At 38.5% G+C, this 13,628-nt stretch overlaps 1 protein-coding gene across 1 annotated transcript; it reads left to right on the top strand.

The window, feature by feature from the left end:
• The first annotated feature begins 2,498 nt into the window (after positions 1-2,498).
• On the top strand, positions 2,499-10,046 carry arsa (arylsulfatase A). The gene is made up of 8 exons (XM_014012310.1): positions 2,499-2,825; positions 3,055-3,295; positions 3,381-3,599; positions 3,729-3,898; positions 5,844-5,968; positions 6,101-6,228; positions 6,312-6,414; positions 7,499-10,046. Exons 1-8 carry the CDS (start codon positions 2,605-2,607, stop codon positions 7,792-7,794), a joined length of 1,503 nt encoding a protein of 500 aa, XP_013867764.1. The 5' UTR covers positions 2,499-2,604; the 3' UTR covers positions 7,795-10,046.
• Positions 10,047-13,628: the final 3,582 nt, after the last annotated feature.

Raw genomic sequence — 13,628 nt, 5'->3', positions numbered from 1 at the left:
TCCTGCACAGGCTGCTGAACTAATGACTGACTCATCATTTAGCTGGTCTGGCATTTTGAAATCTGGCATGGAAACTCTGGAGTATCTGTGTCTCATCAGGACTGTAGAGCCTCGCCTCGTCTTCTGTGAGGTGAAAATGTCAGTCAGAATTCGACCGGCATTGCTTTGATGTGTTTTATTATATCAGTAAGGATTTTTTTTATTTGTTTATCAGGTAACTGTTCTGTCTTCATATCTTTTCTTTCTGTCGTTTCCTTTTTCCTCCGTATTTTTAGACTGATAAAACCGTAGGAGCTACGTGCTTTCAAGTTAAGATGTGAGTAAACATTAGGAGTATAAGGTGTTCAACAATCAAATTATAAAATCTCTAAACAATGGCAAACTGGTGACAATAAAAACAAGAATAAATGTTAATAACAAATTAAGCATAAACAACTGTTTGCCAAATTAGTAACAGTATTATCATGAATCAAGACCAGCATAAAAAAATTCAGATTCAGTCAAAGGACACAAATAAGGATTCGTTACAGACCATGAGAATACTTGATTTCAGCCATTTCTTCAAATATTCAGTGCTATTTTAAACAAATATAATACAAGGCATTTCTGGACAACTCTGTCTTTGGTAGAGGTGCAACAAAAAGTAGAAACTGATCAAATGTATAGTAAAATCAAACTGATTAATATGGATAAGAATAAAATAATTACATAAATGGCTTGAACTTCTGTAGTGTTTTGTCACGTTCATATGAAAGTTCATTTAAAAAAATCTAAAGTAAAGGGGAGACCGAGGACAGATGCAACAAGGGACGGTTGCAACACGTCATTTTTCTCTCTTTTTTTATTCATTTATTTTTTTACTACTTGTATTCTTATATGAACAGTAATGCTGTGGTGATGTTTTAATTTACTATTTTACTTTCTTGTTTTCATTCTGTTTTATGTGAAGCGCTTTGTGATTTTATGTCTATGAAAGGTGCTACATAAATAAACTTTACTTACTTACAAACAGAAACAAGCTAGAGTGATGACACTCAAACTGTACATGCTCAGTTAGATGACCCACCTTGCAGAGAAAAAGTAAGCAGATTCAAAAACTGCTCCAGGATTTATTTGATAAAAACTGTTTTTGATGCACCAAAGTATTTTTTTGCCAGCTTTATTTTTGTTATACGGTTGTGACTGTTTTTGTGATCCAGCTCAAACTTATTCAGTATACTGTATAGTTTAAACAAGTGATATGTTGACTTAAACTAATATAGTTAACATGTATCCAGATCAGCTTATTTAGCTAACACATGACGTTTTATCATGGCTGACAGGAAGAGGGACAGTTGCAACAGTTGTTGCAGCTGTCCCCATATGAGAAATCCATATAAAAACAGAGCATAAAGATGATATTTAGATGTTGAAATTAAGTTTACACTTAAAAGAGTATTGGGTATTCATGACTCTTTTTCAGTTTAAAACAAAAAGTGTTTCAGATGTATTTTCTGCAGTTGTTGTTTTCCACAGTGGTTTTAAAATCCCAGTTTCTTTCAATGTAAATTTTGCATAATGTAGGTGTACACTGACAGTAGGCAAAACAAAAGTTAATTGCCTCACAAATCGTTCTATTATTCTTGTCTCTAAAAGCCAACTGTATTTTATATCGATTTGAGTCTTTGACATCTGTATATAAGGTCCACACATCAAAGGAAATCTATATATGTCATTTGATCAAAAACTACAAATAAATAACACTGTAATATCATTATAACTTACAGTTCTTGTGAATTTAGCAATAATATAAATATAAAAAATAAAACTTTTATTTACAGTGAAATATATCGTATTAATAACATGCTGCAACCACCCCCAAACAATGATGCAACTGTCCCCGTCCCCGGGGTCAGTTGCAACATCTGACTTTTCATTTTCTAATGCAAATCGTGAAGAATGCACATGCTTTAATCATCTATAAATGATTTTGAGTATTAACAGACATATGTAATTTTATTGTATTAAAATTTGGTTTGTCTAATTCAAACCATCTCTGAGTAACAGAGTCAAATGTAAAAAAGTGTTGTGACTGTCCCTGGTTTCCCCTAATTTAGTCAAAAACTGCATAAAACTACACAGTGAATGTTGGAGTGTCCATTGCATAACAAAGAGTTACCACATGTGTCACAAGTGAAATAAATAAACAAATGAAAATAAATAAAACAAATAAAAATAATGTATATAACATTTGTAGTCCAACGATAAGTATAAAAACTACATTTCCCAACATCGTGTGACGTTAAATTTTACCGACGTCGATCATTTCCGTCAACAAGCTCGTGACTCTTTTGCTGCATTTCCTGAAATCTGGATATTGGATTTACCAGGAAATAATTCAGATTTAAGCCTTATACAAATTGATATTTTCATTATCGGAAACACTATAAACGCCAAAAAACCCTGTAAATAGAGAAATCTATGTTTTTTTTTTGTATGCAAAGCGTTAAAAATGTCAAGAAATTGACTACGACTGTTTTATTTCCGAGGTAACACAAACGCAGCACTACTCACTGTGTTTTGTTTTAGCAGGTTACTTCTCGTTTCTGTGGCACAAGAGGCACAATGGACTTCAGACGTCTCGCTTATTTGATCTTGTGCACGTTTGGCGCTTGTTCGGCGTCAAAGCCGAACTTCGTTCTTCTCTTTGCAGATGATTTGGGGTTCGGGGACTTGGGCTGTTACGGGCATCCCAGTTCACTCACTCCTAACTTGGACCGCCTCGCAGCAGCAGGACTCCGCTTTACAGATTTTTATAGCACCTGTCCGGTCTGCAGCCCGTCCAGGTACTCCGCCGTACTAAATAGGACCAACTGTGACTGTAAAATATATATTTCGTTTAGGACTAATGACCCGGTTTTGCTTTTAAAACAGTTAATAAACAGTTGAATAAATGGTGAAGACACCTGTTGTCTGTATATTGCAGGTTTACTTCCTCTTATTATATTTTCAAAAGATATGTTTGGGCATCTTCCGCGGTAATTACCTACCTAATTAGTGTTCATTGTTTTTTAGGGCGGCGTTGCTGACAGGTCGTTATCAGACCCGTTCAGGTATCTACCCAGGTGTGTTCTACCCAGGCTCCATTGGGGGTCTTCCTCTAAATGAGACCACCATCGCTGAAGTGTTGAAAACTCAGGGTTATGCCACCGCTATCATGGGGAAATGGCACTTGGGATATGGGGCCAAAGGGAAGTTTCTTCCAACCAAACAAGGTTTTGACGAGTACCTGGGGATCCCATACTCTCATGACATGGTCAGTGTGGTGGGACGTTTTCTAAACTGTCTTTTTGAATGTTCTCCTCTAAATGATTTCTTCTGTGACATTGTTTCTTCCACAGGGCCCCTGCCACAACTTGACTTGTTTTCCTCCGGATATCAAGTGTTTTGGATATTGTGACCCTGGTGTTGTAACTGTCCCCGTCGTGCATAATGACAACATCAAACAGCAACCGGCCAACTTCCTGGAGCTGGAAAAGGCTTACAGTGACTTCGGAACCAATTTCATCATTAACTCTGTCAAGAACAAACAGCCTTTCTTTCTCTACTACCCATCGCATGTAAGCAACATAAAATGTCTGACGAGTTATTTATTACAGTAAAGAAATTGTCCAAGCCTTTTTTGGAAAGAGTGGTACATTAAATTGTATTTAACCCTTTTTTTTTCCCTCCCTATGCCTTTTTCACAGCACACTCACTACCCACAGTATGCAGGTTCAGGAGCAGCAGGTCGCTCTTTGAGGGGTCCATTTGGAGATGCCTTGTTGGAACTGGACGACACAATAGGAAACCTGATGTCTACCCTGGCGCAGACAGGAGCGATTAATAATACACTTGTATTCTTTGCATCTGATAATGGGTTAGTTAACTGCGACAACAATAGTTGGAAGCATATTTGAGATCACAAAAAGATGTGATAAACTGTTGCTGACTTTTTAAAATTTGACCTCCTATTTTTCCAATCATAATTTTGGCTCAAAACCTGTTTAAAGGGATTCAACAACAGTATTTTTTTAAGATTGTTGTATAAAAATACTTTAAAGGATAGAACAGAGAGCTTACATGCTGCAAACTTTGTCTGCTTTAAGATTGGAAGAGGAAGTATTACACTGCCAAGATGTGCATGAGAAAGCTGGACCAGTTCTTGAGCAACATTCTTTAGCTGGATAAGACAAGGACTTGGTGTCACGACTCTGACATGCAGGACTCTCTGTTGCACCGAGTCATTTCTAGTTCAAAATGAAAAGAGACAAAAACAGCTTAATGAATTCAGAAGTGTGCAGGAGTATGGTAAGAACAACACAAGCCCTCTGCTTTAAGATCCTGGCAAAGCATAACAAATCTTACACTCACCGGCCACTTTATTAGGTACACCTGTCCAACTGCTCGTTAACACTTAATTTCTAATCAGCCAATCACATGGCAGCAACTCAGTGCATTTAGGCATGTAGACATGGTCAAGACAATCTCCTGCAGTTCAAACCGAGCATCAGTGTGGGGAAGAAAGGTGATATGAGTGCCTTTGAACGTGGCATGGTTGTTGGTGCCAGAAGGGCTGGTCTGAGTATTTCAGAAACTGCTGATCAACTGGGATTTTCACGCACAACCATCTCTAGGGTTTACAGAGAATGGTCCGAAAAAGAAAAAACATCCAGTGAGCGGCAGTCCTGTGGGCGGAAATACCTTGTTGATGCCAGAGGTCAGAGGAGAATGGGCAGACTGGTTCGAGCTGATAGAAAGGCAACAGTGACTCAAATAACCACCCGTTACAACCAAGGTAGGCAGAAGAGCATCTCTGAACACACAACATGTCGAACTTTGAGGCAGATGGGCTTCAGCAGCAGAAGACCACACCGGGTGCCACTCCTTTCAGCTAAGAACAGTAAACTGAGGCTACAATTTGCACAAGCTCATCGAAATTGGACAAGAGAAGATTGGAAAAACGTTGCCTGGTCTGATGAGTCTCGATTTCTGCTGCGACATTCGGATGGTAGGGTCAGAATTTGGCGTCAACAACATGAAAGCATGGATCCATCCTGCCTTGTATCAACGGTTCAGGCTGGTGGTGGTGGTGTCATGGTGTGGGGAATCTTTTCTTGGCACTCTTTGGGCCCCTTGGTACCAATTGAGCATCGTTGCAACGCCACAGCCTACCTGAGTATTGTTGCTGACCATGTCCATCCCTTTATGACCACAATGTACCCAACATCTGATGGCTACTTTCAGCAGGATAATGCGCCATGTCATAAAGCTGGAATCATCTCAGACTGGTTTCTTGAACATGACAATGAGTTCACTGTACTCAAATGGCCTCCACAGTCACCAGATCTCAATCCAATAGAGCATCTTTGGGATGTGGTGGAACGGGAGATTCGCATCATGGATGTGCAGCCGACAAATCTGCGGCAACTCTGTGATGCCATCATGTCAATATGGACCAAAATCTCTGAGGAATGCTTCCAGCACCTTGTTGAATCTATGCCACGAAGAATTGAGGCAGTTCTGAAGGCAAAAGGGGGTCCAACCCGTTACTAGCGTGGTGTACCTAATAAAGTGGCTGGTGAGTGTATATGGTAGTGAATTTATTTTCATTTAGAATTCTCAATAATTATTTTTAACTAAAATGACCCGTTTACTCATAATTGTATTAAAATTTCTGTTTGGATATGAACATCTTTAAATTTAAGCTCAATTTCTGCACTTAAACTCCACATTCATGACCTAAACGAGACAGTAACGAAATGTCAAAAAGCGTGTCAGTTTTCTAATATGTGCAAACCTGATGATCACATGTCCGTGTGTAGGCCTGAACTGATGCGCATGTCACGTGGTGGCAGCTCAGGCCTCCTGAAATGTGGCAAAGGTACAACATATGAGGGGGGGATGCGAGAGCCCGCCATTGCATACTGGCACGGCATCATTAAGCCAGGTAAGAACTACAAAGAGTCTGGAAATGGATCCCAGTATTACATCTGTAAGTGATTTGGTTTTGTTTCATGTCTGTTTAAGAAAATACTGATGTTTATGTCAATGTGGCTCTTTTACTAATTTGATCTTTAAGGTGTGACCCATGAGTTGGCCAGTACTTTGGATATCCTCCCTACCATGGCGGGCCTGGCAGGAGCTACACTACCTCCAGTGATGCTGGATGGGTTTGACATGACAGATATCCTCTTCAAGCATGGGAAGGTAGCAACAATCGTCCTGGTGTTTTTAAAGTCTGGAGCAACATCACGCTGACTTCTTGTGTATTTCTTGCGTGTATCTTCCAGAGTAAGAGGGAGGCAATGATGTACTACCCCATATCTCCAAATAAAACCTATGGACTGTTTGCTGTGAGACTGGGGACGTACAAGGCCCACTTCTACACAGAAGGTAGCACACTTTACACAGAGAATAGGCAGTAAGCTTGAACTGTATTATTCAGAACCAGAAAAGAATTGAGTTGGGCAAAACCCTGTTATTGTTGCAGTTTTCTTTCAGCTTGTCATGCAAAATCCACCGTTTTAGGTGTTAAATGAATTTTGTTGTGAACTTGGAGTCTTTAGGAGTGCAAAAAAAGTTTAATTTAGTCTCTCCTGGTCCTGCATAGACATCTTTATATTCTGTTTGGATCATATTTTTCAACCCGTTCCATTTTCTCTATTTTCTATGACCTTTTCTGAATTATTACGTCAAATTATTTGCAGCAGAACTGCCAAATAAGTCTGGACATACCAAATACTGTACATTTAGGTTGTCTTCATTCTCCTCTGGCTCCAACATGTAAGGCTGGATGGACACGTTTTCCTTTGTTGAAATCGTTTAATTCATTTGTAAATAAAATGTTTCTTCGCCGCTATATAACCGTAAACCCCTCTATCAAACTGGAATGAATCTGTCTGGGAGGGGGTCAGGCTGTGAAGCGTCTCATTTGGATTTAAAGAGACAGCCTCAAAATGAGTTGCTTTGAGACACACCTCAGTAAAAGGGGTGAAAGGAGGAATTCAGACCAAAGCATTGCAGTTCCACTTTATAAAGACCCCAACTGAATGATTTAAATGTGAAAAAGAAAGATTTAAAAGCAGGAAATGTCTTCTTTTAAGTGCCAAGTGTGAGGTTGGCAATATTCACATGAAAAATACAAGCCTAACATTCCTGTGTGCAGCTTATTAAAAAGTGCCGTTTTACCATTGTGAGAGCTTAAATGAGCTGTTTTAACAGCGTAGTCGTCGTCAAACTACAAGTTGACAATCACATTACCCAACAGCTCATCTTCCCAGTCAACTCTGTACATCATTTAGAATTCATTTGTCTTGATTTGCTATTAAATATATCTAACAGAGACACTGCCTTGTATTAAATATATATTTTTGGACCTCTGCTGCACATAAACAAACTGTTTGGTCACATTAACCCACACTGTGCCGTAATTGAACAAAATATAACGCTCATGTTTTCTTGCATGTTTTTCTATCAGGTGCTATCCACAGTGCTACCACCCCAGACCAGGACTGTCCAGGATCTGCGTCCTTGAAGGCCCATGACCCTCCTCTCATTTTTGACCTGGAGGCTGACCCCTCGGAGCGCTACCCCCTCCCACTTAAAGACAGACCCGATGTCCAAGCAGTGTTGGAGCAGATAAAGAATGTCAAGGCGCAGTTTGAAGCTACCATGGTCTTCGGCGAGAGCCAGGTCTTGAAAGGAAGCGACCCAAATCTTGAGCCGTGCTGTAATCCTGACTGTAGCCCTAAACCCACCTGCTGCCATTGTTGATGATGGGGGGGGGGGGGTGCCTGAAGACAACTTGGGGAACATGTTGCACTGAAGAAACAAGTTAAAAGCCCTGCAATGAATCAGGTTTTTACCTTCATCGATTAATGCTTATGTTTGAACAAATAATCAACAAAAATGATGTAACTAATCTCATCAAAGAGATTTTCTTACTTTTAACACAGGTCTTTCCCACTTTTACTACTTGAAAGGTTGTTTGATCTAAACTAGTTTTCACCTCAGATTTTCATATAAAAGGGATATGTAAATATGAATGAATGTGTTTACATTGCTTCAGTTCAACATTCCATAAATCCACCCCACACAAAGACACACATACTTTTTCTCATGGTTCGCGCCCTTTGTTTTTTTAATTTGAACTCTCCTCTTAATTTAAAGCCCCCCCATTCTATCACAAAACATTTTTTGAAGAGTTCCTGGAAGTTCTTTATTACTTGCTTTGAACATAAATTGTGCTGTTTTAAATTTAACCAAATCATAAAATTTTAAAATATTTGACTTTACAAATAGTGTGTTAGTGTGCTCCCAAAACCCCACTTTATGAATTATCCTGACTGCTCTCTTTTGTAGCTTACAAAGTGGCTGTAGGTTGCTTTTGTATGTGTTACCCCAAATTTCCACACAATAAGACAGATATGGCAATACATGTGATGAATACAGAATCAACAATGCTTTGTGGTCCAGTATGTGTTGAGCTTTCCCGAGTATTGCATAGCTTTATGCCAATTTTCTTTTTATTTGAATAATTTGTGATTTCCAGCAGATTTTATGATCCACACCCAGAAATTTAACTTATTTTGTTCTTACTATCTCAAAACTGTCAATCATTATTTTTATTTGTGTTCTTGAAGGTATTTTTTTATTTCCGAATACCTTAAATATAGTTTTATTTAAATTTAATGACAATTTATTTAAATCACACCAATGTTTCAATTTTGTCATTTCTGTAGTGACTTTCTCTAAAAGCTGCTGGAGATTATTTCCAAAACAAAAGAGGTTAGTATCATCTGAAAATAAAATATACTTGCACAATTCTGATACACTCGCACATTTCATTTACATATAGAATGAATAATTTTGGTCCTAATACTGAGCCCTGCGGGACCCCACAAGTTATGTTTTTAAAAATGATGTGTGGTCACAGATTTAAATAAACTGTTTTCTATTTTGAATATAATTTCTTGCCAGTTTAGCACCACTCCCCTAATTCCATATTTTTCCAATCTATTTAATAAAATATGATCAATGGTGTCAAATGCCTTTTTAAAATCAATAAATACTCCAACTGCAAAGTTTTGGTTGTCCATACCATTAATAATTTCTTCAGTCATGTGCATTAATGCCGTTGATGTAGATCTGTTTTCTCTAAAACCATTTTGACAATCTGACAGTATGTTTTTGAATAAAGGCATCAAGCATTTGAATGAAGAGTTTTTCAAGGACTTTAGAAAACTGGCAGAGTAATGATACTGGCCTATAATTAGTGAAAAGGTGTTTGTCCCCAGCTTTACATATTGGAGTAACTTTGGCAATTTTCATTTGATATGGAAATGATCCTGTTGAAAATGATAAGTTACAGATGTAGGTAAATGGTTCCACAATGGCATCAATCACTTTCTTTACTACAGTCATATTAATATCATTCCAATCTGTAGATGTCTTGTTTTTACATTTGCTGACTATATCTAGAACTTCTTTTGCTGTTACTGGTTTCAGATAAATTGAGTATGGATTTGATTCAATATTATTTTCAACAATGGCCCTCCCATTATCTTTTAAGTCTGTTATTTCTTCAGCTAACTTTGGTCCCACATTTACAAAGAATCTATTAAATCCATTAACCACATCATTCATATCATCCACAGTCCTTTCTTCATCATCAAAATATTCTGTGTAATCTGTACTGTTTGAACCACTTCTAATTACATCATTTATTATTTTCCATATACCTCTTACATTGCACCTGTTTTGAAGGATTTTAGTATAATAATCTTACTTGCATACTCGCAGAATATTTGTCAATTTATTTTTTTTACTTTTTATATTTTTGTTGTTGTTTTTTTCTGACCATTATAATTTTTTTATATAAGCCATTCATTTTCATTCATGCATTTTGTAGTCCTTTAGTGATCCATGGATTATCCATGAAATTCTGTCTATTTTTAAACTTCATTACTGGACAGTTCTTATTGTAAAAATTCTTGAATGTAGAAATAAATATTTCAAAAGCTTTATTTAAATTTAATATTGTTTATTGGTATTTTTATTAGAGGTGCACTGATGGCAGTTTTCTGGCTGATGGCTGATCTTTAAAAAGTCTGACCTGCTGACTCAGATTTTTTTTAACTAACACTGTCAGGTGTTATAAGGTCACAACACACCTTGAGTGTTCCTATATTATTTTATTTAAAAACATTAAACAATACCCTAGAATCAATACAAAATTGTTTTAATTGGACAACAGCCCTCTCTCACAGCAGAGCAAAATGGGACTATGGCTGATTTTCAGACTTTTACGAAGTTAGATAAGATCGACTTTTCACGTATAAGTCAATCGCCCAAAATTAAAGGGGGGCTTGTGTATTTCTCAGACACATACGTAGTTATACCACAATCAAGTAACTGTGAAATATGCCTCTGCCTCTTTAAGAACCTACTACTGTTTCTGACACTGCCATTTCAGCACATCTACACAACACTATGGGGCTCAGCTTGGGACTGAGCTCCAGGGAGGAGCTTTATGTAAATAGGCGGAGCTTTGTACAGGCTGGTGTGGAGGCAGCTCCACATGGCTGCCACAGGAGATTCAAGGATTTATCAAACATGTATGAATGAGTCAAAGCAACACTCTGGGTATGTTTTTGATGAAGGAATAACAAGTAAAAAGTTATTGGGGCACCCCTAATTTTTGTGAAAAGCTGAAACAAATTGCACTTTTGAGACAATGTTGAGTAGATCAATAAAGACAACAAAAAGTTTCAGACATCAAGCATATAATTTATTCATAAGACCAAACCCATGACAAGGCAGAGTGAATTTTTTTCTTCTTTTCATTTTTACAAGTCATCATTTTTTAAGATACAAGATAGGTTATGTTTGTTTTTTCACATATGGTTTTGCTCTAGGTATACAGTGAAGAAATATGGTGAAGTAATAAAGTTGAAAGTTGGTTTAACTGTATATCTCAGCGGCTATACAGGACTAAACCGTCCTCAGAGGCTGTAGCTGTGTGAAAAGAGAGGGGTTTGATCTTGGCTGTAACAAGATAGAAAAACAGATTCAGAAGCAGTCAGCTACAGATCAGAGATGGATCACACCGTTGGAGCTCAAAGGCAATTACGATAATGAGCAGGACATATTAAGTTTTTTCCAGTGGCAGCTGACTCGGTCACTAGTTAACAGCATTGGTCTGTAAGTTTGGTGGGAGTGCCACATCTCACAAATGTGCCTTAAATGTGCTGCTGAAGCCTGTCTGTGGGAAGGTGATGGAGTCAGCAGAGACCAAAATACCACCAGAACGGCAGACTAAGATATCATTTTGTGCCATAACATAACTCACTGAGAAAAATGAAATTATTGCCGGTCACATTATTTTTTTCTTTTTTCAGGGGTTTCCGTCTGGTTGTGATCTTTTTTTATTTGTAATTGTACATAATTTCATCAACATACTCAACATAAATGACACAGCACTTAGATTTGCTATTGTATATACATGATCTAACTGACAGCGATATATATGTAGATAACACCCTTATTCCTGTCGCGTCAACTTTCGGTGAGCTTTTTTACCACTGAGATCCTGCAGATCTAAGATGTTTGTTCTTGTGGGTTCAGACTGATAGCAGCAGAACAAAATGCTACACAATGTCCGAAATTTCAACAGCGGCGACTGGGGTACAGGTTCAGATTAATGTAGTGCCTGTCTTTTTTTTGTGTGTTGTTTTCAAAATACCCCCATCTTTTAAATCTCTAAGTATCTGGATGATCCAGTTTGTATCATGGAACTGCAGTATTAACCCCAACAAAAATTTCTGACTTATTTTTGATGATTTCTCTTCACCTTTTACAATCCCCAAAAACACAAACCAAATGAAAGAACATGTTGTAATCTGTTTTATCCAAATAAGAACTAGTCTAAACAATTACATGGGAAAAAAAGAAAAAAATTGTATAGGTCTTCTGGACGGGTTCTTCTCTAATGAAACGTTTCGTCTCTCCTCCAAGAGACTTCTTCAGTCTGAGAGTTTCAGGCAAAATTCAGGCTTTTAAGCCCTGCCTCCATGTGACTGATACTCACATCACATGGCTATCGTTGACACCTAATTAACACCTATTGTTAACAGGGGGTGGAGTGATACTGGCAATAGCAGCATTGTAGGAGGGGGACAACTGAAAACGGAGGCCTCCACCTCTGTTTAATGATGGACGGTCTTTCTTCACAAAAATGGCTTCTTTTACTCCTCTCTCAAACCAGCGTTCCTCTCTATCAAGAATGAGAACATCCTCCTCTCTGAAAGAGTGACCACTGGCCTGTAAATGTCATTTACAGTCATTTACAGGCCAGCGGTCACTCTTTCAGAGAGGAGGATGTTCTCATTCTTGATAGAGAGGAACGTTGGTTTGAGAGAGGAGTAAAAGAAGCCATTTTTGTGAAGAAAGACCATCCATCATTAAACAGAGGTGGAGGCCTCCGTTTTCATTTGTCCCCCTCCTACAGAGCTGCTATTGCCAGTATCACTCCACCCCGTTAACAATAGGTGTTAATTAGGTGTCAACGATAGCAATGTGATGTGAGTATCAGTCACATGGAGGCAGTGCTTAAAAGCCTGAATTTTGCCTGAAACTCTCAGACTGAAGAAGTCTCTTGGAGGAGAGACGAAACGTTTCATTAGAGAAGAACCCGTCCAGAAGACCTATACAATTTTTTTCTTTTTGATTTTTTACCTGGATTACTGAGATGCATCAGGACATACATGGGAAAACCTCCCTCTAAAAGGGTTAGTTCAAATCTTCTGAAGTGTGGTTCCATGGAAAGTGTATAAAAAGTTTATATTGTTTTAAAATATCTCCATCCAACCTTCTATTAACTTCTGCCTATTCTATGTCGGATCTTGGGGGCAGCAGTTTGAGAAGGGAGGCCCAGAAATCTCTTTCCCCAGCCACCTCTTCCAGCTCTTCTGGGAGGATTCCCAGGCCAGACGAGACCTGGTCTTCAGCATCTCCTGGGTGTTCCCTGGGCTCTCCTTCCATGCCTGAAGTACCTCCTTAAAGAGCTGTCCAGGAGGCACCCTTACCAGACTCCAGAACCACTTTAACTTAGCTGTGGCTGTACTCTGAGTTTCTCCCAGCTAATTGAAACTTTTCACCCTGTCGCCAAGGGAGAGTGCAGCTACCCTGCAGAGAAAACTCAATTTGACCGCCGGTGTCCATGATCTTGTTCTTTCAGTCGCTACCCAAAGTTTGTGGCCATAAGTGAAGGTAGGAATGTAGACTGATCAGGAAATCAGTCAGTCTACGTTCTTAAAATAACTCAAATCTAAAATCAGATCATGTCAGATCAGACATTTACAAAAACCTGTTAGCTCATTAATTAGTCTGAACTAAACTACATATTTTACTGGTTATGAGTCATGAAGACAACAGGTCCAAGTTTGTCCCAGTGTGATGTGCCTGGAAAACCTCAAAAGGAAGGGGTCCAGTAGGCATCCTAATCAGATGCCTGACCCACCTTTACTGACACAGATAAGGGAGTTCCTCACTCTATCTCTAAGACTGAGCCTGGCTGACCTACGAAAGAAGCTCGTCACACTTGTATC

Source organism: Austrofundulus limnaeus, unplaced genomic scaffold (assembly GCF_001266775.1).
Source record: "Austrofundulus limnaeus strain Quisiro unplaced genomic scaffold, Austrofundulus_limnaeus-1.0 Scaffold90, whole genome shotgun sequence".
Lineage (NCBI taxonomy): Eukaryota > Metazoa > Chordata > Actinopteri > Cyprinodontiformes > Rivulidae > Austrofundulus > Austrofundulus limnaeus.
Note: the sequence above shows the minus strand (reverse complement) of the source record. Positions and strands in the feature narration are given on the sequence as shown.